Source organism: Urocitellus parryii, chromosome 13, assembly GCF_045843805.1.
Source record: "Urocitellus parryii isolate mUroPar1 chromosome 13, mUroPar1.hap1, whole genome shotgun sequence".
Taxonomy (NCBI): Eukaryota; Metazoa; Chordata; class Mammalia; order Rodentia; family Sciuridae; genus Urocitellus; species Urocitellus parryii.
Genome location: NC_135543.1, coordinates 4096827 through 4119877, shown reverse-complemented (window position 1 = coordinate 4119877; position 23051 = coordinate 4096827). Strand labels below are relative to the sequence as shown.

The following is a 23051-nucleotide window of genomic DNA, read 5'->3' as shown; positions in this document are numbered from 1 at the left end:
CCACGTGACCTTTCCATCATGGCATGAAACATCCGGGCAGCAGCAAGTCTCTGGCTGCTCTCATCTCAACCTGCACCCTATTTCCAAGAGCTCACCCGATTAGGTGAGGCTCACTCATGCTCAAGGAGAAACAGGAAGCTTAGGATTCTGCCACAGCAGAGGTGACAGGAGATGAGGTAAATCACGTTTGGTTCTGAATGTACACACACACACCTTGTTTTACTGTGCCTCACTCACTGTATTGTGCTTTGCAGATACAGAGCTTTTTGTTTTGTTTACAGATTGAAGGTTCGTGGCATCCCTGTAGCCATCAAGTCTATGGGCACCATCTTTCCAACAACTCAGATGATCATTACTTTCCGCTCCTCCTCCTCCTCCTCCTCCTCCTCCTCTTCTTCTTCTTCTTCTTCTTCTTCTTCTTCTTCTTCTTCTTCTTCTTCGGGGTGCTGTATTGGGGATCAAACCCAGGGGTGTTCCACCACTGAGTTATATCCCCAGCCCTTATTTATTTATTTGTTTGTTTGAGACAGGGTCTCTCTAAGTTGCCCAGGCTGGCTTCAACCTCTGATCCTCCTGCCTTGGCCTCCCAAGTAGCTGCTATTACAGTCATGCACCACTATGCCCATCTGATTATTAACATATTTTAGAAATAAAGTATTTTAAAATTGAAATATGTACATTTTTAAAAAATTTATACTATTGCACTCTTAACATTGTAAACCTAACTTGTATACATTGGGAAACCAAAATTTTTATATGACTTGCATTATTGTGATATTCACTTTATTGTGGTGAACCCAACACACAGTATCTCCAAGGTCCAGCTGTGCTGTTTTACAAAGGGCCTGTGGAATATACCAGTGAAGTCCTGCAGGTAAGAGGAATTGGGAGCATTTGGAACTGAAGCATTTGGATTAATTGACCCCATGGAAACCAACATGGAGCCAGAGACTCCTAGAGACCAACTATGGGAGGACTAGAATTTACCAGCCTCCAAGGTTAGGGTGGTGTGGAGTCCTTTACAGTTGTCCCTCCTAATCTCCTTATACTGCTTCCTTCTTTCTTCCACTCTATCTGGCAATTATTCTCTGAAAAAGTCACCAACTACTTCTCTGCATCAAGGTTTCTGGAGAATAATTACTGTCTCCAAAGAGGTTTCTGTTCCCAGGAAAATTCTTCGTTTTCCAGAAGGGTGATTATTCCCATTGTTGGCATGTTGAGTGAAACGGGGTTTATAAGAACGCAACCAGATTCTGGAGATTAAACTCTATCTCCTGCTGGAAACTGAAAATTGCAGCCACTGGAAGCCTGAGCTAATGTTGCTTGAATAGATTAATAATCAATCGTAAGTTCCATAATGCTTACATTTCCTAAGTTCTCATTATTCCCCTTTCCAAAGCACCCAACCCCTGGCCACCTATGTTATGGCTTGGATGTTAGGTGTCCCCCCAGATCTCCTGTGTTTCTGCAGGAATGTTCAGAGGTGAAATGACTGGATTGTGAGACTTGTCATCTAATCAGTCCTTTCTAGTTTGAATGACTAGATGGTCACTGTAGGCAGATGGGACACGGCTGGAGGAGGTGGGTCAATGGGGTGATTTCTCTAAAGGATTATCTTCCCTGTGGCCCCTTCTTCCTTCTCTTTCTGCTTCCTGATCCTCCGTCCTCCATTGGGACCTTCCCCCATGATGTACTGCCTCATCTTGGGCCAGACCAAGGAAGTCGGCCTTCTATGGACTGAGACCTCTGAAACCCTGAGCCCCAATACACCTTTCCTCTAAGTTGTTCTTGTCAGGTATTTTGGTCACAGCCACACAAGAGTTAACTAAAACACCCATCTCCATATTTCTCTCCTAGTTTTCTCTCATAATGTCCCTGTTCCCAAATCCAGCAGAGAAGACTAGAAACATATTATCTATCTCCTGACAACTAAGGCCAGATTCATTGCTATGCAGCCACCTGCAATGCACCCTTTACCAGAGATGAAATGGATGTGCAGGGCCACCTGCTGGAAATTCAAAGCAGCACACTCTACTCAGATGCTAACTCATTTACTGACCAGTTGTGTAGGGCAGTGGACTTGTGACTGACTGATACCCAAGGCACAGGCTTTCTCAGGAGGGCTCAGAGTTTAAAGGGCATCACTTTCCAGCTCTCAAATCCCACGGGGGATTTCCCCTAGAATTGACAGGCCAGGAAACACACAGGTAGCAGAGCAGAGCCCTGCTGTTCCTCCTGGTCACAGACTGTCCTGAGAGAGGATGCACAGGCAACACTTACAGAGCCCTCACTCAAAGCCAGGCATTGTTGTAGCTGCTGTGCCTTTACCAGCTCATGGAAAACTTCTCAAGTTCTAGACAAAGGCGCAAGTCCAAATTCAACTCTCATTGGAGAATGCCTCCTTAATTGAGGTCTGGAGCATATAGGCATCTTTTTCAGGATAGGATCTATAAAGTTCTCCTTTGTAATAATTAACATATTTCCAGGAAAAAAAGCGTTCTACATTAAGAATAAAACTTACACTTTCTTAATATTTATTGAGATTCATAATTAACTACTGTTTATCAGATGATGATTAAAATTGTAAACGCACATTTCTGTACCTGCCCCCAAATGTGAAAGGTGTACAAGCTTTGCAAAATTCTTTTGAGAATACTCTTATAAAAAGATTAGCAGACCGCGGAACAACTTCCAGGGTTAAAAAGGGAAGCAGCAGATACTCAAATCGTGGTGGGTATGCTTGCTTTCTTCATGAATTCCTGGAATTGTGAAACTTAAACAGACTTCTCTTGGGAGTGGTGATAGTGCATGTGTTGCAATCAAGTATCTCAAACTGGAATGTACTTGAAAGTGTGGCTTGCAGAATGCTACTCCTTGGATTCTGCTGGTACAGCGGTGCAAACACAGGTCTCGGTGGAAAACATCAGGTCCAAAGCCTGGGAACTCAGAAAACGCAAGCTAGGTTCCTCAGTTTCGGACTTCAAAGCTGCACTGAAGATCTACACGACCTCTCGCACCCCACAGTCGAAGCACCACACCCCCGACCAACCCCGGCGAGAGCCGGGAAGCCCAGCTCTAGACCACCGCCCGGGGCCAGCGCTCCAGGGCGACCGGCCTTCACGCCATTCAGCCCCGGCAGACTTTATGCCCCGCCCTCACCGCGCGCTAGCGGAGGAGGGGCGGGGCAAGACGAGGCCCGGGATTGGTGGGCGGGGCATGTGGAGGGGCGGGGCGAGACAGTTCGACTAGGACGAGGATTGGTGGGCGGGGGGTGGAGAGGGGCGGGGCAAGACAGTCCTGGACGAGGCTGGGGATTGGCGGGCGGGGTGGGGCGCGGGCCGCTTGAGGGCGTGGCCTTGGACACGTGGTGCGGAACCGGCGCCTTGGGTGAGCGGGCCTCATTGGCTGGACCTTCCTTCTCTGGTGGGCGATCCGGGCCTCTGGCGCCCAGGCGTGAGGGCTCGCGCAGCTGCAGGAGTCGCACTCCTTGGTGTGGGAGCGTCGGGCCCCAGGCCGCAGCCGGTGAAGCCCGGCTGTCCCGAGCGCGGTCGGCGGTAGAGGCCCTAGCGGGGTCGCGGATCGGAAGGGGCCTCTCGCGCCGCATCCCGAGGGGCCAGCCGAGCGTCCGGGCGGGTGAGGGGACCTGCTCGACCGCGCCCGGGCTCCGGCCTGCGTGGCGACCTGGTGCAGGTGGGGTGGCGGGGAGCAGCGTGCAGCTGGTGCTGCCCTGGGGAGGTCTGTGGTGCTCAGCCTTCTGCAGACACGCTCAGGCCTGGCTCGCCCTGGCGCTTGAGGCGGAGGATTCCCCAGCGGCGGGGACATTCCCTCGCCAACTCGCTGGTGTGGCAGGCCCCTTACTCCATCACCTGTTTCCTCTGTAAAATGAAGCCTGTGCCTGGTCCCCTGCACTAATGCCCTTGAGTCCCGGGGCCCCACAGAGGGGGCCACCAGTGTGGTTGGCTTCTGGAGAGGCAGCCTGGTTCAGACTCTGGGTAACGAAATCAGGAGAACCCCTCCTGGGACCCGTTCCGGATAGCCTGTGTTGTCTCAGATGTTGGCAGGGAGGAGTGGCAAAAAGTAGTTTCGTGATATGTTTAGGATGAAATTCTAGAATAGGCAAATAGGAGATCGATCCCCACCCGCGGTTTAGTGAGGGTAGTAGTTCTCTAACATATACCTTGAGGTCTCAGGGGAAAAAGATTGACACTCAGAATTAAAAGAATCATTTGTGTATATCGCTGCCTAGTTCATATCATTTCTCCTTCCCCTCTTAGCAGCCTCTATTTAAATGTTGCTCCCCATGAACTTTATATTTTTAGAGGGGAGGAAGCCTGTCATATATTTGGAGGGATAATATATTGCTTTTGTTCTTTCCTACATACTGCGTTTACCTTAGTGAGTTTCATCAAGTCACATAAAAGTGGTTCCATTTAGTGGCTTTGGTGTTAGTGGAGGTGAAACAGAAGTCAAGTACTGAGTGGGAGACCAAAAATCGGAACCTGCCCAACCTGCTCTGCTTTCTGACAGTTAATATAGGGGAGGTGCTTTGAGCAGTCCTTGTGGTAACTGAACAATCTGTATCTGTTTACTCTTGGCCAAGAGGCACAGCTTAGACAATTACATCTTTGAGTGCTTTAGAAAGCCATTAGTTAATTGACTAAAAAAAAAAACAATACTAATGAGATGATTCCACAGTGAGTTTGGAATTTGTGGTATTTAGTGACCAGAAACTCAAAGGAAAAGCACCCAGTGTAGGATATGGTCTGGCTGAACAAGATTTCATCTCATGTAAATAGGTGGCTTCTCTGTGTGCATTTTCTGGTGACAGATGGCTGAAATTTGACTCATTAACACTCATAAAGATGCCTCAGCAGCATTCATGGACTTTGTTCTACTTGAGACTCTTTCCCATGAATGCCTAAGCTGGGGCATTACGAGTTGGCCCAGAGTATGGAAATAATCATGCTTTCTTGCTAGTGTCTGTGAGGAAGAAGGGGAAAAGGACATTGAGAGCTTCGTGGTGTGATCTCCTACCCATATAGAAAGCACATCTGCCCTACTGTGCAGCTGGAGAACCTTCCTCAGTCTGCTGTGCGGCTGCCACACTTCATGTCACACGGATCAAGTCAGTCACCTATTTACAACAGCCCTAGAGCCCTATACCAAGAATATATGCTGTTCAATAACAGTGTGTCAGTGTGCAAGCATTTGCCCTGCACCCACTTCAGACCCATAAAGTTGTGGTAGGATCTTGTCACTTTGCTGCACTCAGGACGAATCTGCTCAGACAGCTGATCTCTTTTCTATTTCTGTTTAAGTCTTGAGTTTTTGAAGAAAGAGGAGAGACACTGCTTTGAAAGTTAGAGACATTTTTATTTTGTCTTCATTCTGATTTTTTAAAGCAGTCCCATGATTTACTTGCCCTGCGTCTGTAAGATAGAGCAGGAGTCAGGGTCTCAGATGTGAAAGCTGAATGTTAGAAAATGTGTGGGGGGATGCAAATATGTGTGCCAGGAATGGAAGTTTGGTTTTTATTTTTTAATTTAAACTTATGTTTTTAACTGATGCACAAAAACATAAATATTGTACATAATCATGGCGTGCAATGAGGCATTTCGGTGAAGTATGCATTGTACAATGCTCAAATCCAGGGCAAATATACCTGTCTCCTCAAACACCGATCATTTTCTTATGGTAAAAACATTATGAAACCTGTTTCATGGGCTGGAGATATGGCTCAGTGGCAGAGCCCTCGCCTAGCATATATGAGGCTGGCACTGGGTTTGATTCTTAGCACCACATCAAAAGAAATCTGTCGCCTAGCTTTCTCCTGTGTAGGGTGTTATCATTACCCACACTTGCCCTACTGGACAATGGGGAAGTTTCTTTATCTTGGGTCCTTGTGGAGGTTGAGTGCAGCACGCTGCCCTTTGGCAGCTTCTGAGCTGATCTTTTGGCAGATCCTTAGCATTCCTAAAATGAATTTATCTGGTGTGCCTGGGGCTGTCTTGGCTGTGTTCTGGGTTTGTGGCTGTTGAGACAGGATGTGACATTTTTGCTGAGATCTTGAAATGGTCATAGAAAGTGGACAGTTCTCTGTGTGCTTTAAGAATGTGAATTTTTTTTTTTTTTAAATGCTGGTAAATTAGTATCACTGGGAAGTGCCTATTTTACTTTTCGTCAGATTGTCTGCAACTCAGGGCCTTTCAGTTACCTGCCACTGGACACAGGGTGTTGTGTGGATTTTCCTTCTGAGAAAAGGGAAGGTGAATCTAAACCTCTAACTAGATCCCAGAGATCATGACTCTGAAGCCAGTGACTTCCTGGAGAGTGTTGTAATGCTGCCCAGGAAGGGAAGGGCAGAGGGCCCTACAGTGCTGATCTGAGAGCTCAGCAAGTGCTTCCAGCCGCTTACCTCAGTCCCCACCTACAGGTGGCTGGTGGATTGTTCTCCCTTCCAAGAAGCTTCAAGGTCTGCAGTCTAGTGGAAAGATGTCGGCTCTAACTACCCTGTTCCAGTATATTGATGAAAACCAGGACCGCTACATTAAGGTAAGGGAATATTTCATCCTAGTAAACAATGAAATTTACTTTAATTCTAGAATCTGAGAAACTTTCAATAAGCCAATATGAGTTACACAATTTAAAGCAAGTATTAAAAATGTTACCTAGCAGAGGCTGAGTCAGGAAGATTGTAAGTTCAAAGCCAGTCTCAGCAAAACTGAGGCTGCTAGGCAGTTCAGTGAGACCTTTTTTTTTTTTAGAGAGAGAGAATTTTTTTTTTTTTTTTTTTTTGTTTTCGGCGGACACAATATCTTTGTTTGTATGTGGTGCTGAGGATTGAACCCGGGCCGCACGCATGCCAGGCGAGCGCTCTACCGCTTGAGCCACATCCTCAGCCCCAAGACCTTGTCTCTAAATAAAACACAAAACAGGGTTGGGGATGTGGCTTAATGGTTGAGTGCCCTGAGTTCAATCCCTGGTATCCCCCCTCCAAAAAAAAAAATGTTACCTACTTTTCTCATTACAGCAAAAGTTATACTTTTTGGCATTTGACAAAAGTGTGAATATGTTTCTAGAAATAACAACTAATTTGAGATTTTGTTTAATCTCAATCTATGATTTCTTATGTTACATATTAAAGAACCAGTAAATATTTAACATGGTCTAAGTTACTCAGTAATATTATATATTAATGTTTCTTGATGTTGAGTTGAAGAATTATGCTTTAAAGTTATTCTGATGGACATATTTCAGACAAAATATTTAGAATCCTCCTTCTAAAAATTACACTTTAGAAAACTTGACTATTGCCAGGATGAGAAAAAAGCATTAGATATCAGATAGCATGAGATATTGTTCATATCTTTCACTTATAATTTTGCTAGATTCAGAAACTAATTTTTGGAACTCTATATTTAAGTTCACATCATCTTAAATGATTAAAAATACACATCCTGACATTTTGTTGTTCCACTTTAGTTCTTAGTACAAACAGTTTTCAAAGTCTGAACAAAAGTAACCTGACAGGTCTGTCCCCTGTGTCCATCAGCCTGGTCAGAGTGAAGCAGCAAGTCAGTTTCATGTGCCAGAAACCCCCACCCTGCAAGTGCCTTTCTCCCCTAAAGGAGCAACATTTCAGAATCCCTTTCCATTTGCTGTCCACAACAGAAACTTGCAAACTGGGTGGCTATCCAGAGTGTTTCTGCCTGGCCCGAGAAGAGAGGGGAGATCAGAAGGATGATGGAGGCTGCTGCCGCGGATATCCAGCAGCTGGGAGGTTCTGTGGAGCTGGTGGATATTGGGAAACAAAAGGTATGACCTGGCCTTGCAGAACCACAAGCCAGATTCTGCCTAGGGGTTGGCAGGACTCTGCAAGTTCTTGGAGGACCTTTGGCTTCAGACGCTCCACCCAAGAAGTGTGGCCCTGGTGCAGAGCCTGCCTCTGAGAAGGATTGCCACATTGCTCTGGGGCAGAGGCTCAGTCCAGGAAGGAGAACTGCTGACAGTTACTCTAGAAAAAGTTCATGTGATGGTCATTCATAGAGCATAGCTGAAATTCTCCCAGAAATCAGCATGCTTTCAAAAAAGGAAGCTTATTCCTGTCACTTTATTCATATCACTTTAAAAATAGTGAAGACCCCACTCACACAGCACCGTGTCCTGAGAGAGATGGGGTGCCACAGGTCAATGGCATTTTAATACAGGATTCCAACAGATGAGAATGCTTTGTTTTCTGTGCAGTTTAAGTGAGCAATCTCACTTTGTGGACCTTGGTCTGCTAATTTTGGTTTTGGATGTTTTGAGGCCCACGTGATTTGTATTTTCATGCCCTGTATTTTCAGTTTGGAAGACTCCTATATCACAGAGCATGAAAGCTCTAGTTTGTCTCTGTTCTTTTGCCTGATGACCTAAGTGTTAAGTTGCACTCATGGTCCTGGAATTTGGAGTGTGGCCATCAGTGTGCTCCCTTCATCCTGGTGGGCTGTGTGTCACTGATTCATGGCAAGGCCCAAATTAAAATTCAGGCCTCCTGACTCAGGGTCCACTATTGTTCTTTTTTAAGATTTTCTTCTAACAACAAATTCAATGATTGGTTTAAAACATATTACAGCTCCCCAACACTTTCCTCCCATTCTTTTAAGAATAAACCAAGTCTCTTGATATTGTTTTTTAATGAGAGCAGTTGTGACTTACTCCTCCCTTTCTTCCCAAGATATAAAAAAATCTGGGTGGGGTAAATAATTTTTTTAAGAGTTGTTTCACTACAATAAATAGGTTTATTCCATCTAACACTGACTTCACAGGGCAGTTCTAAAGAAAAGGCCTCCTATAAATGGCTGTTGTACATTTCAGATCATATTGAACCTATCTCAACAAGGAGTTGAAAGATTTCACCACTGTGGAAAAGTTCTGCAGAGACTTTTGCAGGAGGCGACAGCACACTGGTCTTCCCCTGAGCATTCTCGTGGTAGCAGGGCTCCTTGTTTAGAGGCTGATGGCCTGAGGCAGGTGTGCAGGGAGCACCAGCCAGTGCAGAAGCAGGAGTGTTTCCAGCTTACAGAGGGAAGTGAACACCAGGAATTTCAGGTCCTCAAGGACTTCAGAACCAGTTTGCCTATGGGCTCCAATAGCTTCTTAGAAAATGCTGAAGTATTTCAATATTTCAGGCTCTGTCAAATAGAAATATATTTAGAGAAAATCTGCTGTCATTTAAAAGATCATTTTCCTGCTCAGGCCAGCTGAGCTCTGGCTGTGATCACAGAGTCCGTGTGTCCTTTGTGCCCAGCACAGGAGTTTAAGGAACAGTTAGTTCTTTGGTCCCACCAATGCACAAACCCAGCCTTTGGTGCAGTCAAGTGAGCAAAGGACATTGAGTCCTCACTCTGCACACTGGTAGCTGTCAGGTTATGAGAATTACTTGGGGTAAATTATTTTACCAGTAGAGTCTACTGAGAAAACAAGTCACGTGTCCTTACAGGACACCCAGCTACCCGCCTGGTTCTCTGACCGCTTGTGTACATAAAGCTCAGGAGCCCTGGAGTTTGGGAGGTGGACAGATCTAAGCCTGTCACCAGCATTGTCCTGATCTGATTGTCATTTTCATTTGCTGTTCATTTTACCTCTTCAGTGTAAAATGTGAGTTTAGCTTCATTATCAATTCAGTTTGTATGTTATGTTTATTAACAGATATTTCCAGAAATGGTGTTTTCTAATAGCTAGATTAATACATGTGTGTGATAATCTGGCTGGAACAGTCCTTTCCTCCTGTGCTGAAGCAAGAGTGTGTGCACTCCTACCCTGACACTTTGTAGCCATTGTGGGGGCTTTCTGTTAGAATATAGGACCTGGTAGAGGAGGAGGAACATGAGTGAGTGGGCCCCATGTACAGTCGCAGATGGAGACCATGGACATGATACGAAGGGAGAGAAGAACTGACTGGTTTGCCTTCCTGTCCCCATGATTCTTCTCCAACAAAGGGGATTTTGTGACTAATACCCCTGTTCCCCATTCTTACAGGACAGTGGACAATTGATAAGGGCTTTGGGAAAAAGCTCAGAGGACTACTAATCATCACTACTTCATTTAGTAGGGTTTAATATGAATTGTACTGCTTTATATCTTGATTTGTTGCCCATTCTGTGCATAATAGTAGTCTTCATACAGAATTTTAAAAATTTGTCTTTTGATTCAAGATTATAATTATTTTTAACCATTATATTTCAGAAAATAATGAAAGTGACATCCTGAATTCAACCTTCATGATACTTTATTATATAAGGTTTTTTTTTAAACTAGTCTTTAAAATTTTAACAAACTAGTTGGTAAATGTATTCACTTATACATTTATACTTAAGTGTATTCACTCTGGATTTCAGGGAAGGAAATTCTTGCTAATTAACGGCTGTGTTGAACATTATGGTCTTAAACTGTGCAGTAGAAGTTGATTATAAGAACAGATAAGAAAGCCCAGGTTTATTTTCATCTTTGATGTGAGTTCTGAGCTTATTAACAGGACTGCCCTTGATTGCTTCCTCTGACTCAGCTCCCCGATGGCTCGGAGATACCACTTCCTCCCATTCTGCTCGGCAAACTGGGCTCTGACCCCCAGAAGAAAACAGTATGTGTTTATGGGCATTTGGACGTGCAGCCCGCATCCTTGGAGGACGGCTGGGACAGCGAGCCCTTCACCTTGACAGAGCGGGACGGTGAGGGACAGTGCTTCCAGAGCTCGATGGCCTCCAGAGGAACAGTGCTTTTAGTGCTGGGAGGAGCATTTCTGTTATTTTGGAAAGTTGCTGATGGTCACTTGTTTTTTCCGCTGTGCAGTACAGCGTGTTTTTCACGTCAGCGGGAGGCTGGGTTCCAGGAGTGGTGAAGTGTGCCGTAGTCCCTGGAGGTCCCTCGCTCTGGAAGTGTGCTGTCCATGGCGTGGGTCTTCTGAGCTTCCCTTGCTACTGCTGCTCTTTCCAGAGCAAGGTTCTGAGCTGAGGCTGTGTGGCCTCCAGAGCTGTAACCTCGGGCCTTGCCCTGCTGAGCTTGTCCCCTGCCTGCCCTGTGCATATAACAAGCATGTTGGACACGGGGAGCCCCGAGCTTGGCCTCTTCTTCCATCCCCCTTGGCGAGAGGGTTCTCTGCTTTCCCTTCTGAACTTTCCCTCACCTCGCCACAGGGCACTCCCTGGCCAGCTAAGGCAGTCCTGTTGGCACCTTGGCCCTCAGGGCAGAGCTCAGACCCTCTTGTCTAACTGAATGCAGAATCTGTCTTCAGGCCTCTCCTGGCTTGCTGTGGACCGCCTGTGACAGTGCAAAACTGAAAAATTGTTTAAAGCAGCATCTTTTATGACACTCAGTCCTGTCCCATTCCCACCACAGTGTGATTGCTGAGGTACCAAGTTGTAGAGTTAGTCCTCTCTGTGCACTCGGGCTCCTCCCTGGTGTCAGACCCACCTGTCTACCAGGTGGCTCCCTCACCATGTGAACCCACCTGCCCGGGAACGGGCTTTCTTGTCTTTGCTCTTCAAGCACTTGATTGCGTCCCACCACATACACCAGAAGAAGGGTCATTTTGTCCCCACCCTGCCCTTGGCCCTTCCTGGGCCACTGCTGCTCCCATGCTGAGGACCCCCCCAGTGCTGGCTGGCATTGCTAGGCCCTGCCCCACGCTGAGGATCCCCCAGTGCTGGCTGGCATTGCTTGGCCCTGCCCCCCTTCAGGCCTTGGCTGCTTCACAACCATTACATATTCCCCCCACATGGCCCCCAGCATGCTACTCCTTACCTGACACCAAGCAGAAGAGTCAGCTAACTGCAGATTCCCTCCCATCACCTGCCAACCTGCCTCCCCTTCCCTGCTCCTCCTCCCACCTGTGCCCAGCCATGAGGAGCCATGTGCAGGCCCCAGAACCCAGCTCTGCACCGTGAACAGAGTGCTCAAGCCACCGTGAGCACCTGCTTGTACTCCAGCACTGGTCACTACTGCCAAGTCCTCTGTGAGGCCACAATCTGAGAACCCAACAGGTGGACATCCACACCCACCCTCCACAGACTAGTGTAGCTCCTCATACCTCAAAGAAGCTCATTACAAACATCCAACCAATGCACCTCCTCCTGTCAGGAGCCCAGAGCATGGGGAGCAGGAGTGTTTATCATTCACCTATGATCCAGCAGAGCCCTGGCCACTGTAGTTATTTGGTGGTTGTCACAGAAACAAGTTTATTTATTTATTTTTTTAAGGAGAGCTTCTATTTAAGTTTTTGTGAAAAGCTGTGTTTTGTAATAAAAGGAACTTCCCAAGGTAACGATGGCTTTAAGCTTCATGCTGCTTTGGGATAGGTCATTCTGAAACTGCCAGACCTTTAAAACCGTCTAAGGATGAGGAAGTGGGAGAACCAGCAAGGACAGACAGTAGAACTCGGGCATGGCTGGGCATGGCTGAGCCTGGCCAAACCTGAACCCATGAGCTGGAACCCTGGGACCGTGGAGGCCAACCTTGGGTCATGTGACAGAGGGAGGAGGAGGGTTTTGAGTGATCTGAGATTTGGTGTGTGTTTTGCTTTGTTTTATGATATTGGGGCTCAAACCCAGGGCCTTGCTCTTGGTTGGTAAGGGCCCGACCCCTGGATACCCACTCCTCTAGCCCCGAGTTGCCTTTGGTGGTGGTCAGCTTTTCGGCCCAGACCCCAGTATAAGTGGTCCTAGAAGCAAGTGCAGAGAGGGGAACAACAGGACCAAGGACACAGACTGGAGGTGTGTCATGTCCTGTAGTTTTCAAAGTGGTAACTAAAGGAAGAAAGAGAGAAATGGAGAAGTGAGTAATAAAAATGCAAGGTCTATTCTGCATCAAAACAGGTGTCCAACTTAGGGTGAGCTTTGGGATTTGAGCTTTGGGGTGCTTTTATGATGATGGCATGTGTGGTTCCTAAGTGTGACCAGGCCTCCTACCTGTAGAAGTCCACCAGCCACCTTGGGAGGCAGTGTTGAAAGAGCTCATCACCTCCTGGGGGTTTCCTGGAATCGCCCTGACCCAGCAGTGTTGGCTGGCTCCTGGGGCTTCTGATGTGAAGAGAAAGTCTTCCTCGACTTTGTGTGTGTGTGTGTGTGTGTGTGTTGCTCACTGGAGATGAGCTCCTTCCCAGCTCATCGTGGTTGTAACTGATTTACTGATTGCTGTTCTAGGCAAATTGTATGGGAGAGGTTCCACTGATGATAAGGGGCCTGTGGCTGGCTGGATGAATGCCCTAGAAGCTTATCAGAAGACCGGTCAGGTATGCCTCCGGCTCTGCCCCCATCGCATTCCACCCACTCACCAGGTTCCACCTGAGCAATCACTGGGCAACCTTAATCAGCACAGGTGATTCAGATTTAAGATCATAGCTGTTTTCAACTTAGAAACATGAGAAGTTTAATTGTCTCACAGATACTCAAAGGTCATACTATTGACTACTTAGCAAAGTCAGCAGGATTCAGCCAACACATAGAATGTGAATTTTCTTTCTTTATGAGGCTAGGGATCAAACCTAGGGCCTCATTCTTTCTGGGCAAGTACTCTACAGTTAAATTGCACCCCCAGCCCAAAATGTGAAATTTCAGGCATTGATTGTACCCATGACACTTGCCAGAATGCAGCAAGCTTTGGGATGTGGGACAGATTCCTCCCCAGCTCCCCCCTCCCCGTTTATATTCTCTTAAAAATAAGTTGTTTTTTTTTAAAAAAACTTCATCAGCTGTGAAATATGTGCTTATTGTTCAAAGTTGGTAAATTAGAGAAAAAAATTGCTAAAAATCCCAAACCTCAAAATACTCATTTAGTATTTTGTTTCTTAGTAAACTCACTATTGGTCTTTACTCTAGTTGTGATCACATTGTATAGATAGTTTTTGCATCTGGCCTTTATCTTGTATCATGATAAAATAAGAATAAGATAAGCATTTTTGTCAAAGTATGGACTGTTAGCTATGAAAAGGGTCTCAGGCCCTCTGGTCTGGCAAGTGGTTTTGCATAGGAGGGAGCCAACACACAGAACCACCTGCCTGGCACAGGCAGCCCTTTGCACTAGGCATGGGAGCCAGGAAGCCTCACCGCTCCAGTGCTGCCTGGAGCCTCGGCCTTGCGGTGGAGATGCCCTGGGGTCTAGGAAGTCCAAAGTGAGGGACAGTTATGTATAGTGGAGAACCCTCCTAACAGCTCTGTCACCCCTATTCCACATACCCAGGTACCAGGAAAGGTCTCACTTGAGGGTAGAAGAGGAGGAGGAGAGCAGGAGGGGACGCACGTCTGTGGACAGCACTGGGGGTGGAGGGCAAAGTACATGTGGTGAACTGTGCTGCTGCCGGGCAGATTTGAACCCGTCTCGGTAGACTTGAGTCTGCATTTGGGGCTGCTGTTCCGTGCCCTGTTGGTCTCTCGGGTTTCCTCCTTTCTCACCTGCAGCTTCCTTTTCTCATCTGGGGAGGAGACCACTGCCTCACCCTGTAGAGCTGGGAGAGCACCTGGAAGATGTCTAGTGTGGCTGGAGGTGCCAGGGCTCGCAGTGAGGGAGAGCCTACTCGCGTTGGCAGAGGCTCTCTGTGCAACACTGAGGATCTGGTGCTCAGGTGTGGATGTTCTTTGTCCCTCTGTCGTAGAGGGAGCAGCTTGGGCTGTCCTGAACACTCCGCATTTGCTGTCACTGGGCGTCCACAGACGTCCCATTAGGGCTTACCCAGGCATGAGGCAAGGGCCTTCCCTTCCCTGCCCTGGTGCCCTGCAGACCACTGTCTGCCTGTGGCTATCCCAGGAGGTTGGGTATTTGAAATTTCAGTGGAGAGCAGAGAAGACAACTCCCTCCTCCTGCCTTCTGTCACAGGACATCCCTGTCAACGTGCGGTTCTGTCTCGAAGGAATGGAGGAGTCTGGCTCTGAAGGCCTGGATGAGCTGATTTTTGCCCAGAAAGACAAGTTCTTTAAAGATGTGGACTACATCTGCATTTCTGACAACTACTGGCTGGGGAAGAAGAAGCCCTGCCTCACATACGGCCTCAGGGGCATTTGCTACTTTTTCATTGAGGTATGTGCCCGGTTCTGCAGGCTCCTCCCTAGCCCTGAGTTTCCTTATCTTCCTACCCTAAAGCAGGCACGTGCCAAGAGGCAGTCATACAAGAAGAGAAGTACCAAGCTTGGGTGGTGCCCACTTCCCAGGCTCCGCAAGCCATTGTAGGAGCCAGGCACAGATGATGGGACTTCCCGTGCTCAGAAATCATTTCAGAGAAACATGCAGCCAGAGCAGTGTTGTTCCTCTGTGGCCTTGGAGCAAGTGGGAAGAAAGGCCATGCTGGCCCATCTAGGAGGCCCAGTGTGCAGAGCACTGAGAACACCTCCTTTTGGAAGTGGAGAGCGTTTCTGAGGGCTTGAGCCCTGAAACCCTCAGCCTGCACTGAGTTACTGTGGGGATCGAGACCCTCCCTAGAGGAAGAGAAGCTGACACTGAGCGAGTGTGGGGAGCCAGCTGGGCTCTGCCCTCACTGGCAACCAAGTCAGGGTGGCACTCCCCTGGACCCCCCGACCCCACACAGACTCTGGTGATGGAAGTAGACCCCATCACCCAGTCAGGGCAGAAATCGTGGCCGTGGCTACACTGAGCACTCACCCTGGGCATCACAGCCCTCCACACATCACAGGTGACCTGGTGCTGAGAGTGAGTTCCCCTTCACATGGGGGCCTTGCCTTACCTAGTTAGAAGACTGGTCAGTGGTGGGGTGGGTCTGAACCCAGGTCCCCAGGCTTTCCAGGTCCTCATGAGTCATCATTTATCTTGGGCATTGCCCACTTGGGAGATGATCCTTGTGAATGATGGGGCCTGTCCTTCCCCTGGAGGAGGCTCCGTGTCCTTCAGGGTAAGAAGGGAGAGCTTGCCCTGCAGTGTGCCTCACCTGTGGCCAGTATTCCCAGCATAGCTGTGGCAGACTTACCAGGGGCACCTGTAGCCGGCATCCCCACTTTTTGTGGCAGATGTTCACTGGAGATGAGCGCCTTCCCAGCTCATCATGGTCTTAACTGACTGACTGACTGCTGTTCTAACCTATAGTTACCCAGGGCCTATAGTCAGCATATCCAGGATCATTTTTTCTTGTCTGAGTTTCCTAATTGGAGGCACACCTTGCTTTGCTCCTTGAGGGAACAAGTTTTGGTTTGGGAAATTGTCAAGTCTTATAAATGTTCTTTGTTCGATGTGCTGATACATGATATAAATAAGCTTCCACGAAGCAACCAGATAAGTGGCCTTTGTTTTCATCCAGGTGGAATGCAGTGACAAAGACCTCCATTCTGGAGTGTACGGTGGCTCTGTGTACGAGGCCATGACGGATCTCATTGCACTGATGGGTGAGTGTGCACTGGCTCACCCTCGGTCGGTACTTGCTGCGTTGGGAGGCTGGTGGGGCTGCTGCTTCCAGGCTCTGCAGTTAGTGCGCCTCAGCGTTCTGCATGAACCAGCTGGTCCGTTGTGATGAATTCCTTCCCTCCTTCTGTCCACTGTTTTCTTTAAAAGGTGTGCTCCATTTCTGACGCTGTCCTCCTCTGCTCTGCCTGGGACTGTCCTGTGCGTTGTCTCCACCTGTTGAGACCCTGCCCTACCCCGCACACCCCACGGGGACACCCCAGTTCCTGCCCAACCTACCCTTAGGAGCACAAGCTGCCATCCCTCCTCTGACAGCAGACCACTCTCCTGGAGATGACTACTCTCCTGGGAGCATGGGCTTTGGTCACTTGCCGTGGCTGCCTGCACCTAGGTTCCCATCATGGTCCCCCTCGAGGCTAAGCAGAGCTCTTCTCTCCCACGTGATTCTGTAAGCTCTCCCTTCCTACCTGACGGGCAGAGGTGCCTCGGATGAGGTGATGTCTGCTCAGTCCCACTCCCGTTTCTTCTCCTGGACTCCAGAGCAGCTTGTTTCTTGTGGGATGTCCCTTAAAAGTGAAACGCTGGATGGTGTAGCTCTTTTGGAGTAAGCCTGCTTGGAGCCAGCTGGTCTGGTTGGTACGTGGTGTGACTGAGGGCAGTTACCCCCCTGCTCCTCAGTCTTTGTCTAAAAACGGAGTCGTGATAACTGACTGACTACCTACTGCCATAAGCACCTGGAGAGGTAGCGGCTCAGGGACATCACCACCAGGCCTGTCCCTGCTGTTCCTGGCCTGTCCCGTCTTGGGCCCGGAGGCTGAGCTGTGGTCTCTGCGTTGCCTGACCTTCTGGAGTTAGCACTGCTGAGAACTGCTGAGCATTTTAACCCTTTGCTTCTTCCCCCAGGCTCTCTGATCGACAACAAGGGGAAAATCCTCATCCCTGGCATCAATGAGGCCGTGGCCCCCGTGACGAGAGAGGAGCATGAGCTCTACGACCACATCGACTTCGACCTGGAGGAGTTCGCCAAGGACGTGGGGGCCGAGACCCTCCTACATGACGTCAAGGTGCCCTGGGGCCCTGCCCTGCCCAGCTGCCGGGGCTCCAGTGGGCCCCGCCTGGGGAGGGGCACACGCACACGTGTCGGGTGGCAAACCTAGAAAGGAGGGCACGCCAGGCCGGGCACACTTAGGGCCTTTTTGTGTCAGAATCTACTTTGACTCTGAAAGAACTGGAGGTGGTGTGCAGGGGAACACTGTCATCTCCTGCTGGCAGGTGGCTCTGCTTTCTCTGGGATCTCTGGGATTTGAAGCGTGATCTCTTTACAGTGGGCCCAAAGGTTAGTTAAGGCGCCCTACAGGGCCAAGTTCAACGGCAGGAGCTGTCCACACCTTGTTGACTTAGCTGGGGGTGGAAATTGAGCTGTGACTTTACTCTTGGTTTGTTTGAGGAAAGTTGGTTTATGAGGTGTGGATATCAGTTCAGCAGTTTCCATAAAGCTGACTTTAACTGAATTCAGCAACAGGCCCGGCTCTCTAGGGTGGGGATGGGAGCAGGCAGAGCAGGGTTGGCCCTTGAGTTTCATCTTTCCCTGAGAAAAGTGAGCACAGAACTCCAGAAGAACATGCGTGGGACCGAGCAAGGCCAACCCTGTGGGCTTGCCCAAGGGTCGGGTGGTGGACAGATCTGAAAGAGGCCTCATCGGGGTCCTGCAGTAGCACTGCTCGGCCAGCAGGGACAGGCTGTGAGAACAGCAGAGAGGCAGAGATGTGGCAACTGTTTGGGGGCTGAAGGGTCAAGCACATGCCCCCAAGTGTCATAGTCAGCTCCTGAGGCTGTTAAGGCCAGCGAGCTTCCCCTGGGGTGAGGGGCAGTAGTTCCAGAGCCCGCAGCAGCTCTGACCAGTCCTGCCAACTGCTAGACGGCATCTGTCTCCTCAGTGAGCGAGCAAACCTGTGTCATGATTTTGCAGAAAGACATCCTCATGCACCGTTGGCGTTACCCGTCCCTCTCCCTCCATGGCATTGAAGGTGCCTTCTCCGGGTCGGGGGCCAAGACCGTGATTCCTAGGAAGGTGGTCGGCAAGTTCTCCATCAGGCTTGTGCCAAACATGACTCCTGAAGTGGTCAGCGAGCAGGTCTGTAGGAGTGTGGCGTGCGGATGGGTGAGAGCTATGTCATCAGGATGTGGGGAACAAGGGACTTCACTGGAGCAAAAGCCTAGACCCTGAACACCCTACCTCTTGGCTCTTGCCTAATCAGTAGTCGTAGAATAAGCAGTTCAGAAACTTCCCCTCAGTGAAGGCCACATGAACAGGCATCCCAAGAAAGTGACCTTCATCACTGCTAGGGCAGCCAGACCTGATCTCTGACCTCACCCCAAGGCTTCAGGTCAGCTGAGGTCCAGATCTGGTAACTGGGTCCACCTGGTTCAGAGAGCAGTCACCCCCTCCTCCAGGGAGGTTCCTCGGAAAGATGGAATCAAAGTCCTTGCTGCTGGGAAGAGGAGACTGGCCCACTTGCCATGTGTGGGAACTGAGGTTTGGGCCATATACTGGGTATCTCCTAGATCCATTTTCCACCTAGATGAAATTTAGCTCACGACCATTTTTATAAAGCATGTTAGTCTGCTAGAGCTGCCATAACTGAAGCTGACAGACTGGGTGGGTTAGGTGGCAGAAATGTATTACTCCTATTTTTGGAGGCTGAAAAGTCCAAGATGAAGCTTCCAGCAGATGGTGTCTGGCGAGGGCCACTCCTGGCTTGCAGATAGTACCTTCTCTGTGTGCACAGTGAGTGAGGCTGTAAGGGCACTAATCCTGTCTAACCAGAGCCCCAGCCTATGACTCATTGAACCTTAATTACTTGTACAAAGGTCTTATCTCAAAGTATAGTCATAGTGGTGTTTAGAGTGTCCGCAGGCATTGGAGAGATACAAACAACCTTTTCTTAACATAAAGCAAGTCAGAAAACATGGTTTTTCAACTTAATGTAAACATTATCATCACTTGGAACTCCTGTGTAAAGGGTAAAATGCTTGAAATTTAAACATTGCCTTTACCTTCAGATAACTGAATTTTATTTCTAGATTAAGTCTAATTTCCTGCTCTTGTGGTTATGTGGATCAGTATTCAACAGCAGAAAATGAGACTCTATAGACTCATTATAGAATGTTATAGAGCTGGGGCTGGGGTTGTGGCTCAGCAGTAGAGCACTTACCTGGCATGTGTGAGGCCCTGGGTTCGACCCTCAGCACCAAATAAAAACAAACAAATAAATGTATTTTTAAAAAAGAATGTTGTAGAGCTGTTGTAGCAGACTTGTTGTAGATGACTGATTGTAGCCCAAGTAAATCACTAACATTCCATCACATGCCACGCTTTTTAAAGAGCATGTGTCTCTCCTGTTTGTGGTTTAGGTTACAAGCTACTTGACTAAGAAGTTTGCTGAGCTACACAGCCCCAACAAGTTCAAGGTGTACATGGGCCACGGTGGGAAGCCCTGGGTATCTGACTTCAACCACCCTCATTACATGGCGGGGAGAAGAGCCCTGAAAACAGGTGGATGCTCCTTGGGGACAGATGCCAGGGATCATGTATCTAAGCGTGTCTGAGGGCCTTGTCATATCATGTTGGATGCATGACTGTTTTCTCTGTGGTGTTCTTGGGAAGGGCATGGGGTGACTTCCTCAGGCCCGGCTGCCGTCCCCAGCATCTGTCAGTATCGCTGCCTCTGTGATGGGTCTCTAGCTTGAGGCTCTGAGTTCACTATTTCTCTCATTCCATTTCTTCTAGTTTTTGGTGTTGAACCAGATTTGACCAGGGAAGGTGGCAGTATTCCTGTGACCTTGACATTTCAGGAGGCCACAGGCAAGAATGTTATGCTGTTGCCAGTGGGCTCAGCCGATGACGGTGCCCACTCCCAGAATGAGAAGCTCAACAGGTGAGCCTCCAGGGCGGGGGGCCTGAAGCGGTGGGTGCCTGGAGGAGCTTCCCTCCTGCCTCTCTCCTCCCTGCCTTCCCGCCTCCCAGCTGCTACTGCCAAGAAAGGCCAAAGGCCGGCAGGCTGCATGATTCTGTGACCATCCCTGCATTTGTATCTGCATTTGATGGGAGGCAGGACAGGGCGTGGTGATGGCGGTGTGTGAACCATTCAGCCAGTGTTCTCCTACCACTCGTAAACCCCTCTCTACTGTTCCTTTTTGAAAAATTCCTTGTCACTGCTCACTGCTTGAGGCACTTGTACACGTTTTGACTTAGGCAGACATGACAGGGCTTCCTCTAACCCACTGGATGAAGCGAGCCTCTGGGTAGTGGCAGGAAGGAGAGACCCAGGCAGGCAGGGGCTGTGAGCAGGGCAGGGGGGAGTTCCTGGCTGGAGCTGCTGAGGACTGGCAGCAGAAACTCATCCCAGGGAATCAGGGTAGATAGGACTAGCAGTGCAGCCCTGCAGGAGGGCCTGGGGCAGACAGGCCTGGTTCCTGGGATTCGAGCTGGGCCTGATCCCTAGATCAGAGCCTTGGGTGTGACCTGCATTCTTAGACCAGGACCAGTATTGGTTCTTGGCAGTGGGGTGGTAGAGATAAGCAGGACTTCCAGCCGAGGTCAGGGGCAGAGGGTGCGCCTGTGCCTTGGGAGGAGTCTCGGCAGGCCGGGGGGGCTGTATTCTGTGACTCCTGCTGACGTGATGTTGTGTTCTTCCTCCCAGACATAACTACATAGAAGGGACCAAGGTGCTGGCCGCATACCTGTACGAGGTGTCTCAGCTAAAGGACTGACAGGCCTGGTTTTCTGTGGACTGCCAGTCGGAGCAGAAGGAATCCTGCCCTCTGCCCTGTCCTCTTCCTCTTCTGACTCGCCCAGGAAGTGGAAGTTCCCCTCCCTTTTCCTCTTACAGGTCACTCGCAGACTGCCAAGAATGGACACAGGTGCATCCAGCTGTCGGAGGGTGGAGTTAGCTGTGCTGGCAGTTGGAAATGCTTAGTCCTGGGGCTTATCAGGGACAGCTGAGTGACCCCCAGGGTAGGTTCTCAGAGGTGGCCATTGTGACTCAGCCTCCAGAAAGCAGCCAAGGTCCAAAAGCACAAGTTCCTCAGGAGGCACCTGCCGTCGAATTAGGGTGGACAGGGCTTGCTCTTCTCTGCCCGCCGCCTCCCTGCTGCCAGGCGTGCACAGCTGGGACACCCAGAAAGGAAATGGGAGATCCGAGGCTTCCTACACCATGGTGGTCCCTCTGAGACCCTCACAGATGTGTGTTTCTGTCCTCTCTTGAGACCTCGACCGTCTGTCTCCCCACTCTGTCACAGTCCCTTGGAACCCAGCCTGCAAGTGCTAGTGACAGCACCAGTGCCTCTCCGTCCACTCTGCTCAATAAAGTGAAAACAGAGCCTCTGAAGGAATTGCTGTGCCTGGCTTAGGCCTGGAGCACGCGTGTGTGGTGGGGTGCCATGGGGTGTGCTCGTGGAGCATGTGTGTGCTGCTGGGGTACCACTGTGTGTGCTGGTGGGTGCCCTCAGGTGTGCTGGTGGGTGCCCTCAGGTGTGCTGGTGGGTGCCCTCAGGTGTGCTGGTGGGGTACCATTGCGTGTGCTGGTGGGTGCCCTCAGGTGTGCTGGTGGGTGCCCTCAGGTGTGCTGGTGGGGTACCATTGCGTGTGCTGGTGGGTGCCCTCAGGTGTGCTGGTGGGGTACTGTTGTGTGTGCTGGTGGGTGCCCTCAGGTGTGCTGGTGGGGTACCATTGAGTGTGCTGGTGGGTGTTCCCAGGTGTGCTGGTGGAGTACCATTGCGTGTGCTGGTGGGTGCCCTCAGGTGTGCTTGTGGGATACCACTGTGTGTGCTGGTGAGTGCCCTCAGGTGTGCTGGTGGGTGCCCTCAGGTGTGCTGGTGGGATACCACTGTGTGTGCTGGTGGGTGTTCCCAGGTGTGCTGGTGGGTGCCCTCAGGTGTGCTGGTGGGATACCACTGTGTGTGCTGGTGGGTGCCCTCAGGTGTGCTGGTGGGGTACCATTGAGTGTGCTGGTGAGTGCCCTCAGGTGTGCTGGTGGGGTACCATTGCATGTGCTGGTGGGTGCCCTCAGGTGTGCTGGTGAGTGTTCCCAGGTGTGCTGGTGGGGTACCACTGTGTGTGCTGGTGGGTGCCCTAAGGTGTGCTGGGGTACCATTGCATGTGCTGGTGGGTATTCCCAGGTGTGCTGGTGGGGTCCTGTTGCGTGTGCTGGTGGGTGCCCTCCAGTGTGCTGGTGGGGTACCATTGCATGTGGGTGCCCTCAAGGGTGCTGGTGGGTGCCCTCTGGTGTGCTGGTGGGGTGCCATGTACCATTGAGTGTGCTGGTGGGTGTTCCCAGGTGTGCTGGTGGGGTACCATTGCATGTGCTGGTGGGTGCCTCAGGTGTGCTGGTGGGGTACTATGTACCATTGAGTGTGCTGGTGGGTGTTCCCAGGTGTGCTGGTGGGTGCCCTCTGGTGTGCTGGTGGGGTATCATTGTGTGTGGGTGGGTGCCCTCAAGGGTGCTGGTGGGTGCCCTCCGGTGTGCTGTGCTCCCTGTGCACACATGAGCTCCTCGGGGCTGCTTCTGGAGCACCCGTATGCTTTTTGATAGTGTGTGATGTCAGATCATGATCCAGCCTCGGAAAACAAGACCCAGGTCTTTGAAGGTGGGCGCTCGGTCCTCCCAGCCCAC

General features: G+C 49.8%; 1 protein-coding gene across 4 annotated transcripts; it reads left to right on the top strand.

Annotated features, from left to right (window-relative positions):
• The first annotated feature begins 3359 nt into the window (after window positions 1-3359).
• LOC113182685 (cytosolic non-specific dipeptidase) lies at window positions 3360-21767 on the top strand. 4 transcript variants are annotated; one of them, XM_026388690.2, is made up of 12 exons: window positions 3360-3387; window positions 6434-6552; window positions 7672-7815; window positions 10547-10709; window positions 13179-13267; window positions 14848-15048; window positions 16277-16361; window positions 17281-17441; window positions 18347-18511; window positions 19792-19933; window positions 20168-20315; window positions 21081-21767. In XM_026388690.2, the coding sequence occupies exons 2-12, from the start codon at window positions 6493-6495 to the stop codon at window positions 21148-21150; spliced, it is 1428 nt and encodes a 475-aa protein (XP_026244475.1). In that variant the 5' UTR covers window positions 3360-3387; window positions 6434-6492; the 3' UTR covers window positions 21151-21767. The 4 variants fall into 4 exon arrangements, with proteins under 4 accessions (XP_026244475.1, XP_026244473.1, XP_026244471.1 ...); XM_026388688.2 differs by lacking the exon at window positions 3360-3387 and adding an exon at window positions 3411-3490; XM_026388686.2 differs by lacking the exon at window positions 3360-3387 and adding an exon at window positions 3432-3633.
• The last annotated feature ends 1284 nt before the right edge of the window (window positions 21768-23051 follow it).